The sequence below is a fragment of the Heptranchias perlo genome, chromosome 16, assembly GCF_035084215.1.
Source record: "Heptranchias perlo isolate sHepPer1 chromosome 16, sHepPer1.hap1, whole genome shotgun sequence".
In the NCBI taxonomy this organism is placed as follows: Eukaryota; Metazoa; Chordata; class Chondrichthyes; order Hexanchiformes; family Hexanchidae; genus Heptranchias; species Heptranchias perlo.
This window is the reverse complement of record NC_090340.1, coordinates 24,279,219-24,292,730: the sequence shown is the minus strand read 5'-3', so window position 1 is coordinate 24,292,730 and position 13,512 is coordinate 24,279,219. Positions and strand designations below refer to the sequence as shown.

At 45.6% G+C, this 13,512-nt stretch overlaps 1 protein-coding gene across 3 annotated transcripts in view; it reads left to right on the top strand.

Annotated features, from left to right (window-relative positions):
- The first annotated feature begins 6,650 nt into the window (after positions 1-6,650).
- edc4 (enhancer of mRNA decapping 4) overlaps positions 6,651-13,512 on the top strand; it is an 88,773-nt gene continuing 81,911 nt past the window's right edge. For 2 of the 3 annotated variants that reach the window (XM_067997823.1, XM_067997822.1), the window contains exon 1: positions 13,018-13,149. In XM_067997823.1, coding sequence (XP_067853924.1) covers positions 13,056-13,149 — 94 coding nt within the window. In that variant the 5' untranslated portion in view covers positions 13,018-13,055. Of the gene's footprint in view, positions 6,745-13,017; positions 13,150-13,512 lie in introns of those variants that run through there. The other variant, XM_067997824.1, reaches the window with a different exon arrangement.

Here is a 13,512-nt window from a genome sequence, read left to right as displayed (position 1 = left end):
AAAATTGAAGCCCACCGAATAAAAGGGGCAGTGGCAACATGGATACGAAATTGGCTAAGTAATAGGAAACAGAGGGTAGTGGTGAACGGTTGTTTTTCAGACTGGAGGGAGGTGTACAGTGGTGTTCCCCAAGGGTCGGTACTGGGACCACTGCTTCTCTTGATATATATTAATGACTTGGACTTGGGTGTACTGGGCACAATTTCAAAATTTGCAGATGATACAAAACTTGGAAGTGTAGTAAACAGTGAGGAGGATAGTGATAGACTTCAAGAGGACATGGACAGGCTGGTGGAATGGGCAGATACATGGCAGATGAAATTTAACGCTGAGAAGTGTGAGGTGATACATTTTGGTAGGAAGAACAAAGAGAGGCAGTATAAACTAAAGGGCACAACTCTAAAGGGGGTGCAGGAACATAGAGACCTGGGGGTATATGTACAGGTCATTGAAGGTGGCAGGACACATTGAGAAAACGGTTAAGAAAGCATACGGGATCCTGGGCTTTATAAATAGAGGCATAGAGTACAAAAGCGAGGATGTTATGATGAACCTTTATAAAACACTGGTTCGGCCACAATTGGAGTATTGTGTCCAATTCTGGGCACCGCACTTTAGGAAGGATGTGAAGGCCTTAGAGATACAGCAGAAAAGATTTACTAGAATGCTTCCAGGGATGAGGCACCTCAGTTACGTGGATAGACTGGAAAAGCTGAGATTGTTCTCCTTAGAGCAGAGAAGATTGAGAGGAGATTTGACAGAGGTGTTCAAAATCATGAAGGATCTAAACAAAGTAAACAAAGAAAAACTGTTCCCATGGCGGAAGGGTCGCGAACCAGAGGACACAGGTTTAAGGTGATTGGCAAAAGAACCAATGGCGACATGAGGAAAAACTTTTTTACGCAGCGAGTGGTTAGGATCTGGAATGCACTGCCTGAAAGGGTGGTGGAAGCAGGGTCAATTGTGGCTTTCAAAAAGGAATTAGATAGGTACCTGAAGGAGAAAAATTTGCAGGGCTACAGGGAAAGAGCAGAGAAGTAGGACTAGCAGGCTCGGTGACTGGTATGATATGTATAGCCAGGTGTCATCAATAAACAGAGTACAAAGCTTGAAAATCCATGGCAGCTGCATCTTGGTGTAAGTGCTGGGATGTGCCTGTCCGTGACCACTGGCATTGACTCCAAGGTTGGAGACATGGTGCTCGATTTTCGGACATCCGAGACGGCGGGTTCGTGGCAGGAGGCTCCGAAAATCGGGGATTCCCGGGGCGGGTCCGGAGCCCGGCTCCAACCCGCCCACTTCCGGGTTCCCCAGTGATGCGCTTAGATGCGCCCGCAGCCCCCACATGCGGGACTCCCAACGGCAATTAAAGCCGGCGGGATCCCACTTAAACCAATTAATTAGATAGTTCAGGTCGTTTGCAGACCTGATTTGTAGGATATTTTAGGAGGGGTGGGATTTTCATATCAACTGAGCATGTTTCCCGTACTGGGGGAAATACTCCCAGTTGAAATGGACGTGTTGCAGCCACCAGCCTGTGGCAGCTGCAAAGGTCCATTTGACAGCTGAGGGGGGGGTGGGGGGGAGACCCTCACTCATTGCAGGAGACCACTCTGTCACTTTGGACAAAGTTTGGCCTCCACCACCCTCCTCCTAACAATAAAATTCACAAACTTGCAACCTCAACCCTATGTGCAGACACATTTACCTACCTTGCGGACCCCCTCAAACGTACATCTTGCGGATGGGGGCCGCCATAGCTGCAGTCATGACCTCCTCGGAGGACAAACAGCATCACCAGCCTCGCCGACAACGCCGTCCACCTCTGACACGTGGAGCTCCACAACAGAGTGCTGTGACACATCCACCTGTACAGCAGGAGGGAGGGCAACCGCAGAGAGACTCGCCACAGGTTCTACAGACTGAGGTTCAGCTTCCTGGACCTCTCGAGCAGCAGTGCACACGGAGGCTCAGAGTCACTCGACATGTAGTCGTGGACATCTGCAGCCTCCTTCATGCTGAGCTGCTCCCGGCTGGCCCGAGCACCATCTTCTTACCTGTCGCTGTCAAAGTCACCAATGCCCTCAACAACTTCTCCTCCGCATCCTTTCAGGGTGCCACCGGGGACATGGCCGGCGTCTCTCAGTCGTCTGCACAAAAGAGCCCTACAAATACACCTACACCCACTCTGCAGTGATACAATGGATGGCATCAGGTGTGGGTCTTCATGGTGATCCTCAGGAAGGGGCATTATTGCATAAACCAGACAAGATTTGCAAAGACGTGGCAGTAGTGGTGACAATATAATATGTAATGTGAATTGATCAGAAATCAAATATAAGTAAAAACCATGACAAAACCTCAAACACCCTTGTGCATCCCCTTCATGCTCACGACACGTTTGCCTTACACTGCCTACTGCACATATGTGATGCATGCCCTGTGTCTGCAGCACAGGTAGTGGCAGGTTGAGTGAGGCTGACCATGAAAGAGATGCATGAGAGGGTGAGTATGAGACAGAGCCAAGAGATTGTATGAGGATTGGGTTGAGTGTTAGTGGTGGGATGAGTACTGGCGAGGTGAGTAAGTGCAGGTAAGATGAGGATGAGCTTTGAGTGGGTGTGAGGAGTGAAGTGACAGAGTAGTGTTGGCAGTGCAGAAGGAGATGTGGGGTGGGGGCGGTGATGTGGCAGACGGAGTGTAGGGGAATGAGTAAGTGTACTCACTTTGGCTGACCTACTTAGGTCATTGAAACGCCTCCTGCACTGTATGCGGGTGCATGATATGTTTGTGGTGCAGGTGACCTCCTCTGCCACCTCGAGCCAGGCCTTCGTGGTGGCAGAGGCAGGCCACTTCCTCCCGTCCGCCGGGGAGAAGATCTCTGTCCTCCCCTCCTCCTCACCCCATCCAGCAGGACCTGGAGTGAGGCATCATTAAACCTGGGAGCAGCCTTCCCCCTGGGCTGCTCCATGCTGTAATTCTGACTCCTTTCTGTAGCATCAGTCAGTGGAGGACTGCCTCTTTAAATAGGGCTCCTCCAGCTGACAGCCTATGATGCGGGTGCGCAGTCCGCCCGCAGCGCAGCTTTCCAGCGCGAAACCCGGAAGCCAAGGTAAGTGCCTTCAATTAGGCTACGATCGCGTGCGGAGCACCCCGAATTCACTGGGTGCGTTACCGATGCGCCCGGTCGATCCCCCGCTGCCAACCCGCCTCCCTCCGAAAATCGAGCCTATGCTTTCATTGAAGTGCCTCGGGCTGGCACGTGCGCCATTAGGGATGCATCTGGGGTGCCTGCCTGCTGAAGGAGACTGTATATTTCAACTGAAGTGTGCATGACTGGGCGGGGGGGGAGGTGTCGGGGCTCCCTCAGAAAGCAGCCACTCTTTGTAAAGGGACTGAATCAAAAAAAATTACTTTTCTCTTCTGCAGTCCAGGCCTTGATCCAGACTTGAACCTCCAGCTATGTCAGCTGTGGCTCAGTGGTTATCACTCTCACCGCTGAGTCAGAAGGTTGTGGGTTCATGTTCCACTCCAGAGACTTCAGCACAAAAATCTAGGCTGACTCTCCAGTGCAGTACTGAGGAATGCTGCTCTGTTGGAAGTGCCGTCTTACTGAGGAGACGTTAAACCAACGTCTGCCCTTTTAGGTGGCCTTAAATGATCCCATGGCACTATTTCGAAGAAGAACAGGAGAGTTACCTCCGGTGTCCTGGTCAATATTTATCCCTCAACCAACATCACTGAAACAGATTATCTGGTCATTATCTCATTGCTGTTTGTGGGACGTTGCTGTGCGCAATTTGGCTGCCGTGTTTCCTACATTACAACAGTGACTACACCTCAAAAATACTTAATTGGCTGTAAAGCGCTTTGTGACGTCCTGAGGTTGCGAAAGGCGCGATATAAATGCAAGTCTTTCTTTCTTTAAGTCCCCATTCTTGCCATTTGGTGACTTGGTATGCCAGGTCTCACCCAATGTACCATCTACTGATTAACCACCAGCTAACTGTGAGGTTTGGGACGTAGAAATTTACAGCTTTGGAAGGTTCCACCCCTTCTACGTGATGGCCTGGTTTGGGGTGGGCAGAGGCTCTGCCCTCTGCCACCAGGAAACTCCCATGCAAAACTGAGATCTGGATACAGGCCTAATTTGCAGCAAATCGATCGCACTCCTGCTGGAGCTATGGCAGGGATGTACCAAAAGGGCTGTGAATTTTCAACCCTTGTAATCATTGTTTCCTGTAAATTTGAGTTGACAGTTAACCAAAGATAGGAACAGCAGTGAACCAATGATAGATCCCTAGAGTAAACTGTAAACTTCGGCATAGGCTGTGACAATAATCTGTACTGTTTTACAACTTCGTTTCTGCCCAGTAGATTATCCATGAAATCAGCTAATAGCAACATACCTACAGCACATACATTTGGCAAGGAGAACTAGTGGTTGATACATTTGAATGCTTTACTAAGATTGTGAGTAGGGAAGCCAGAGTGATTTCTATTGGTCTGTGCTCGTAGTATTTCATTCACTCAACACCCGAGGGATAATTCTTTAGACTTTCTCTTCTGTTAATGGCTGAGGTGTTGACTTATGGCCTCAAAGTTCCTCGATGCATTACATTTATCCCAGAGGCAAGGTCACAGTGACTATACGGCTTTGGCTGTGTGATAAATCTAACATATGGAGAAACTTATAGCCATTCATTACCGAGGACTGTTCCTACAATTTTGCGAATCTGGGCAGTAAGCTTGTGGCATGGTAATTAATGTGATCTATTTTATCACTACTTTTGTAGCTAGGCATGATTGTGACAAAATAGGGAGATTTCTGTTTTAATCGCATACAGTTCTGAAACAGCTAAGTTAAACTGGAAGTTGCCTTTCCTTAACCAGTTTTAAATGGAGGTCTGGAGACGAATTTTCCTTTTTGGACCCCCGCTAAGAGCCAGGCAGGCACAAATGGAGATGCATTACACATGTGAGGCAAGGAGTCGCCTCAATTTTCCTGACCTGGGCGATTTCCATGGCCTGGCAGCCTCTGGGTGCAACTTGTCCCCTGATGGTGCAAATGGGGGACAGAAAGAGCAGCACTGCTGCGGGCCTGTGGATGTGCTCCCGGCCACTGGCATCACCTTCTGGCTGCTGCTGGGGGCCGAAGATAGTGCTGGGGGCAGGAAAGAATGAACTAACTTTACCTGCCTTCATGGGTCTTTAGGCTGCCCTAGGATTCTTTGTGGAACCTCTCCTTTGAGAGGTCAAAGCCCCATTGCTAGCTTTTTTGGGGTGCCCCTCCATTTGGGAACCCCATGGACAAGCTCAGAGAGAAGTGAGATAGAAGGCTTAGGAAAACCGCTCCCGACTCATCTGCATCCAAATGCTGGGCCTGCAGCATCCGCCAACACAGACCCAATGATTCCGATTTGGGGAACCCCTGGAAATCTCAGGGTAGTGTTGTGGGGGCAGAGACCTGATACAATGGGTTCCCGCCCCCATTTTCCCTTTGGTGTGCCTGGAAACAGAGCGTTCCTGGGCACGATGAAGAGGAAACCCTACAATGAAATGTCAACAGAATCAGGCAAGATTCATTGATCTTGAAATCAGCCAGAATACAGGGGCTTTGTTTTTGGCGCTAATTAAATTATCTATGTGGTCAAAACATTAGAAGGTACATGAGACCTGGACAATGTGTGAGCAGTTGGTTATTAGCAGGATATGTAATACATTCGAGCATTGTGTTGTTTATCAAGGATGATTGGCAGGTCTGACTTTTGGATTGCTTGGGTTAGCTTTTTAACTCTGTTATAGAAACTGCCCGATTTTCATATTGGACAGTTTCTATAACAGGTGGCGGTTCCGCAATGCCAGTTTTACATTTGGGTGGCAAGTTGAAAATCTACCCTTTTAAATCTGTAGACCCCTCCAATAGACTTTAGTCTATTTAGAGATCTGATCTCCATGACTGAACCAAAATTTGCATTATCCAAATAGAACATTGAATTGTAACAGTATACAAAAGTAAGACTGAGATTGATAGATTTTTGTTAGGCAATGGTATTAACGGTTACGGAACCGAGGTGGGTAAATGGAGTTGAAATACAGATCAGCCATGATCTAATTGAATCGAGGAACAGGCTTCAGGGGCTGAATGGTCTACTCCTGTTCCTATGTTCCTAAAAGACTTCTTTATCCAAAAGTCCTGTTGCTTATCAAACTGTTTTAAGAGATATGTTCCAATAAGATTATTTTAACCCCTTGTGAACTTATTCTATTTTGACTGTTTTTAAGTATTGTACCCTCAAAATATTGCTGCGTCTTACTGATTTTATTTATTGTTCAACCTACAAATAAATCTGACTGTTTATTTTAGTCTGTATGCATTGCTCTGACTGCCGGTTGTTTTCTGCTTTTCAAAAGAGTCAGGAAAAAGTGGTGGACATCCAACTCCAGTAGTCGATCTTGTAATTATGGATAACTGTTAATCCTGGATATACTATCCCAGACATGGAATATATAATGACGCAGGTCGAATCTCATAAGAGAGCCACTTGATTATGGAAACCGCCTATTTGTTGTGAACAGAAGATAAAAGTGTTGGAAAAAATCATGAATTGTACCAATTGGTGGCAGCTAAAGTGAGATAAATATCACTCACAGACTAAGCAGGCTGTTATCAGAAGTAAACAACAGTTACCATGAGCACAAGGTCTCAGAAAGACATGAACTCATCTGGCAGCAGAGGGAAAGGTAAGCCAATAATATTATGAAGCTGAAATATGTAGATTGGTGTTAGAGGAAGAAAGGGATTAGCACATTTATAAGGTAGCAGGCACAAACATGAGGAGGAAGAGAAGGAGCATCAACGATGAGACAAAGGAAAAGGAGGAACAGAATCGGTTTATACCCGAGGGGCAAGAACTCTACTTGCCAAAAAAAACAGCCATGGACAACTAAAGAGGTAAGGGACAGTATAAGACATAAGGAAAGGGCATACAAAAAGGCAAAAAATGGCACAGATCCTCAACAAAGGGTCACAAAACAGATAGTAAGGGCTACAAAAAAAGAGTATGAAAAGAAACTCGCAAGGGATATCAAAACCAATACGAAGAACTTTTATAGTTATATTAGGAAAAAGAGGGTGGTCAGGAGCAGTGTTGGCCCCTTAAAAACTGAAAGTGTGGATATTGTCATTGACAATGGGCAAATGGCAGACATGTTGAACAATTACTTTGCGTCAGTATTTACAGTCGAAAAAGAGGATAGCATGCCGGAAATCCCAAGAAAACTAATATTGAATCGGGGACAGGGACTCAATAAAATTAACATAAGTAAAGCAACAGTAATGAAGAAAATAATAGCACTAAAGAGTGACAAATCCCCAGGACCAGATGGTTTCCATCCCAGGGTTTTAAAGGAAGTATGTGAGCACATTGCGGATGCCCTAACTATAATCTTTCGAAGTTCTCTAGATTCAGGAACTGTCCCTCTAGATTGGAAAATTGCACATGTCACTCTGTTTTTTAAGAAAGGAGAGGGAAACCAGGGAATTATAGACCAGTTAGCCTAACATCTGTTGTGGGGAAAATGCGGGAGTCTATAATTAAGGATAGGGTGACTGAACACCTCGAGAATTTTCAGTTAATCAGAGAGAGCCAGCATGGATTTGTGAAAGGTAGGTCGTGCCTGACAAACCTGATTGAATTTTTTGAAGAGGTGACTAAAGTAGTGGACAGGGGAATGTCAATGGATGTTATTTATATGGACTTCCAGAAGGCATTTGATAAGGTCCCACATAAGAGACTGTTAGCTAAGATAGAAGCCCATGGGATCGAGGGAAAAGTACGGACTTGGTTAGGAAGTTGGCTGAGCGAAAGGCGACAGAGAGTAGGGATAATGGGTAAGTACTCACATTGGCAGGATGTGACTAGTGGAGTCCCGCAGGGATCTGTCTTGGGGCCTCAATTATTCACAATATTTATTAACGACTTAGATGAAGGCATAGAAAGTATCATATCTAAGTTTGCCGATGACACAAAGATTGGTGGCATTGTAAGCAGTGTAGATGAAAACATAAAATTACAAAGCGATATTGATAGATTAGGTGAATGGGCAAAACTGTGGCAAATGGAGTTCAATGTAGACAAATGTGAGGTCATTCACTTTGGACCAAAAAAGGATAGAACAGGGTACTTTCTAAATGGTAAAAAGTTAAAAACAGTGGATGTCCAAAAGGACTTAGGGCTTCAGGTACATAGATCATTGAAGTGTCATGAACAGGTGCAGAAAATAATCTAGAAGGCAAATGGAATGCTGGCCTTTATATCTAGAGGACTAGAGTACAAGGGGGCAGAAGTTATGCTGCAGCTATACAAAACCCTGGTTAGACCGCACCTGGAGTACTGTGAGCAGTTCTGGGCACCGCACCTTTGGAAGGACATATTGGCCTTGGAGGGAGTGCAGCATAGGTTTACTAGAATGATACCCGGACTTCAAGGGTTAAGTTACGAGGAGAGATTACACAAATTGGGGTTGTATTCTCTGGAGTTTCGAAGGTTAAGGGGTGATCTGATTGAAGTTTATAAGATATTAAGGGGAACAGATAGGGTGGGAATTCTAGGAGTAGGGGGCACAGTCTAAAAATTAGAGCCAGGCCTTTCAGGAGCGAGATTAGAAAACATTTCTACACACAAAGGGTTGTAGAAGTTTGGAACTCTCTTCCGCAAACGGCAATTGATACTAGCTCAATTGCTAAATTTAAATGTGAGATAGATAGCTTTTTGGTAACCAAAGGTATTAAGGGATATGGGCCAAAGGCATGTATATGGAGTTAGATCACAGATCAGCCATGATCTTATCAAATGGCGGAGCAGACACGAGGGGCTGAATGGCCTACTCCTGTTCCTATGTTCCTAGACACTGGGATGCTATTGAATTGGTTAAAAGGGGCGTCTGACTATGAGACTGGTGAATGGGAGACCACTTCATACAGCCCATAATTCTGTACAAAATACCTTTATTAAATCTATCCTTATTCCAAATTTTAATGATGTGGAGATGCCGGTGATGGACTGGGGTTGACAATTGTAAACAATTTTACAACACCAAGTTATAGTCCAGCAATTTTATTTTAAATTCACAAGCTTTCGGAGGCTTCCTCCTTCGTCAGGTGAACGATGTGAAAATGAAATCCTCTAAATGAAATCGCATTTATAATTCACAGAACAATGCTTGGTGATTACAGACAGTTTTTTCAACTGCCCGTTGCCAAGGCAATCAGTGTGCAGACAGACAGGTGTTACCTGCCAGGTCTCAGAATATACAAATCACCAAAAAAAACAACAAACAAAAAAAAACAGAGATAGAGAGGTAGAAACATAGAAAAGACAGCAACTGACCCGTTATATTAAAAACAGATAACATTTGTTCGCTGGTGGGGTAACGTGTAGCGTGACATGAACCCAAGATCCCGGTTGAGGCCGTCCTCATGGGTGCGGAACTTGGCTATCAATTTCTGCTCGACGATTTTGCGTTGTCGTGTGTCTCGAAGGCCGCCTTGGAGTACGCTTACCCGAAGGTCGGTGGATGAATGTCCATGACTGCTGAAGTGTTCCCCGACTGGGAGGGAACCTTCCTGTTTGGCGATTGTTGCGCGGTGTCCGTTCATCCGTTGTCGCAGCGTCTGCATGGTCTCGCCAATGTACCATGCTCTGGGACAACTCATGAAGAGTATTTGAATTGATAGCCAACCATTTTAGGTGGAAGGGGGAGAGAAATATGAACAGAAACGTTGCTACTGTGACTAGCTGTAAAGTGCTTGTTGTGTTTTTCAATGTAGATCCGATGTACAGTGCAGATTATAACTTAACAGTGTGGTTACTTGACCAAAACCAGGACCTTAAGTCATGGCCATGGGCACCACTCATTTTGTAGCCTCATGAGTGCCGGAAGCCACTGAGTTGGTGGGAAGACGGATGTGTCGCACAAGTCAACTGGACGCGTTTCACCAAACCAGGTGATCGGCTGTCAGCTGGAGACTGAACACCTCAACAGATCGCAGAGGGACGAGTTTAAGGATATCAATTAGAGATGCAACAAAGCAGGAGACAAAGCAAGCAATTCCAGGTCTAAGAGAGCGAGTATGGGGGAAGAGACTAAGTGATGCTATGAGACATGAGATTGTCAGGAGATGTGAATTGCATCGAATTCATGGAATATAGCATAGTATTTGCACCTGAGCACTGTGAACAAGTGGCCGACTGAGGGCTTGTGTGTTGCAGGTTATCATCTCATGCTGATACACCCAAATCTGATGCTTATCAATCAGTCTCTAGAAGGCAGGAGTGCCTGCTTTCATAGTACTTTGGGGGCAAAAGAGGCAAAGTGTGGCTGGAGTGCCCATTTTCAAAAGGTGAGAAAAAAGTAGGAGTTTCAGGACACCTGTCTAAAATCAGATGGAATAATGGCAGGAAATAGGGTGGGGAGTCCTACCTATTGCTGTATCCCTGCTCCTGCCAGGATTGTCAGAGCAGTGGGCCCCCACCTGATGATGGAGATCCCATTGGGAGCCTGCCCTGCATGTTGTTCCATTCTGTATCTTGCCCCTTGGATGTGTATCAGACATTGGTGGCGCCGCTCCCAATCTCCTGCCATGCTCGCTGCGGCATATTCTAATTATTTTTTCAGCAAATTGTGGCCCGATTTAACCACTGGAGGATCGGGGAGCACAATGGTCTGATTTATGGTGTTCTTTGTCAATATCACCATTGCAGCAAATTTCAGACCAATATTCTGCTCTGGCTTTCTTCATTTTATAAGCACAAAATCAATCCTCCCTCAAACAAATCCAAAAATAAATTATATATGAAGAAAGGAAAGGTATTTGCATCACTCCCCTAAGGAAAGATAATTGAGTTTTAAGATTTCAACAGCGTTCCTAGAACAAGACAGTAAAAATGTCAGGCAACCGGATGAGTGACTGAATACTTTAACTGATTCTGACCTCTCCAGCGCCATTCTGCAATGGTCTTAGTGGCTGTGGTGATCACAGTGGCATTTATTATAGTAAGTACAGCACAGGAGGAGGCCATTTAGCCCATCGTGCCCATGCCAGCTCTTTAAAAGAGCTATCCAATTAGTCCCATTCTCCTGCTCTTTCACCATAGTCCTATAAATTTTTGCCCTTCAAGTATTTATCCAATTCTCTTTTGAAAATTTCTATTGAATCTGTTTCCACCAGCCTTTCAGGCAGTACATTCCAGATCATCACAACTTGCTGCGTAAAAAAATGTTTCTTCATATTGCTTCTGGCTCTTTTGCCGATCACCTTAAATCTGTGTCCTCTGGTTACCGACCCTTCTAGCACTGAAACTGTTTCTCCTTACTTACTCTATCAAAACCGTTCATGATTTTGAACGCCTCTACCAAATTTCCCTTAACCTTCTCTGTTCTAAGGAGAACAACCCCAGCTTCTCCAGTCTCTCCATATAACTGAAGTCCCTCATCCCTGGTACCATTCTAGTAAATCTCTTCTGCACCCTCTCTAAGGCCTTGCCATCCTTCCTAAGGTGTGGTGCACATGATTGAACACAATACTCCATTTGAGGCATAACCAGTGTTTTATAAAGGTTTAGCATAATTTCCTTGGTTTTGCACTCTATGCCTCTATTAATAAAGCCCAGGATCCCATATGCTTTTTTTAACAGTCTTATTAACTTGCTCTGCTACTTCAAAGATTTGTATATGTGCAACCCGAGGATTCTCTGTTCTTGCAACCCCTTTAAAATTGTATGATTTAGTTTATATTGCTTCTCCTCATTCTTCCTACCAAAATGCATCACTTCACATTTCTCTGTTAAATTTCATCTACCATGTGTCTGCCCATTTCACTCGTCTGTCTATGTCCTCCTGAAGTCTGTTACTATCCTTCACATTGTTTACTACATTTCCGAGTTTCGTGTCATTTGCAAACTTTGAAATTATACCCTCTATACCCAAGTCCAGGTCATTAATACACATCAAAAAGAGCAGTGGTCTTAATTTATTCAGCAAACTCGATCTCACCATTGATTTTAATGGAAAGGGCAGAGCTATGATAATTTGCTGATAATTTTTTTCTGGCGAGGGTCTCTATGGAGCAACACAAAAGTACCACCAAATTATGATGTGGTGTACATAACAGCATAAGTCACTCAGGCCATAATTTCCTAGAATTTCTGCACCATAACAATGGTGTACACCGCAGATACGCCATTACTGTGGCACAAGTTTTAAACAAATTCAAGCGATATGTTTCCACTATTGGAGTGCTTTGTGAACTTCAAGGTCAGATGCACGTTAAAAAAACTCTCTGTACCGTGTCCCCAAAGTGTACTCTGGCCCCAAGCTCATTGAAGCACCGTTTGCACCAAGCTGACAGGGTAGATAGAGAGAAACTATTTCCTCCATTGGGAGAATCCAGAATAAAGGGGGCGTAACCTTACAGTTAGAGCTAGGCCATTCAGGGGTGATGTCAGAAAGTACTTCTTCACACAAAGAGTAACTGAAATCTGAAACTATCTTCCCCAAAAAGCTGTTCAGGCTAGGGGTCAATTGAAGGTTTCAAAACTGAGATTAATAAGATTTTTGTTGGGCCAAGGGTATTAAGGGATATGGAATCAATGCGGGGAGATGGAGTTAAGATCACTGAAAAAGGAAAGATTAAAAAGAACTTACAATGATAACAGAAATGATCATTAATCCTCTCACCTTCAAGAAAAAAATAGGGTTGCCCAGAACGTCTTTAAACAAATACCAGTGTAACCTTTTTTCTGTAAAAAAAAAATTGAATGGGCTTGAAATGCCTTCCTTTAATTTTCCCTTTCGTCCAAACTTAATATTTGTAATAGTTTATGATTTTGGGATAAGCAGCGTTGTGATCCTGCGGGCGGTCACGTTGCGCTGGGGTTTGGTGAGGGAGGGAGAGTTCTGGTTACACCGGAAGGGACACTATTACCGGTGGCGCTCCTGGCAGTTTCTAGGGGGCGGTTGCGCGCGCACACTCTCGTTTTCGGGCCGCCGCCATGGCGTCGCCACCGCCAAACTCCACTTCCAAGATGGACATTCAGAACGCCACGCAGCACCTGCGGGACATGCTGAAGCTAGACCGGGTCTCCGGTAAGGATGGAGCCGGGAGCTGAGACAGTTAAACTGAAGGCCCCGGGAGGGAGGAGAAGCGGAGGTTACACTGGGTCCCTCGGGGAGAGGAGGAGGGGGAGAGGGAACCGGGGGCGGGGGTAGTTTCGCTTTATACCGGGGCCCAGGCTTCAGTTACCGGTACTTATAGCAGCCTCATCCGGCGCTTCACCCTCGGGTCGGCCATGCCCGGAGATTAGTTATCGCGTTCCCTCGGGACAGGGAGCTCGGGATTGTTCCCTCGGGACAGGGAGCTGCTCCCTCCCGTATCGGGGACCTACTCCCAGCCCCTTGTCGGCCGCCGGCAGTTTGCTGAAGAGCGGCCGTGTGGCGGCGGCGGGACTC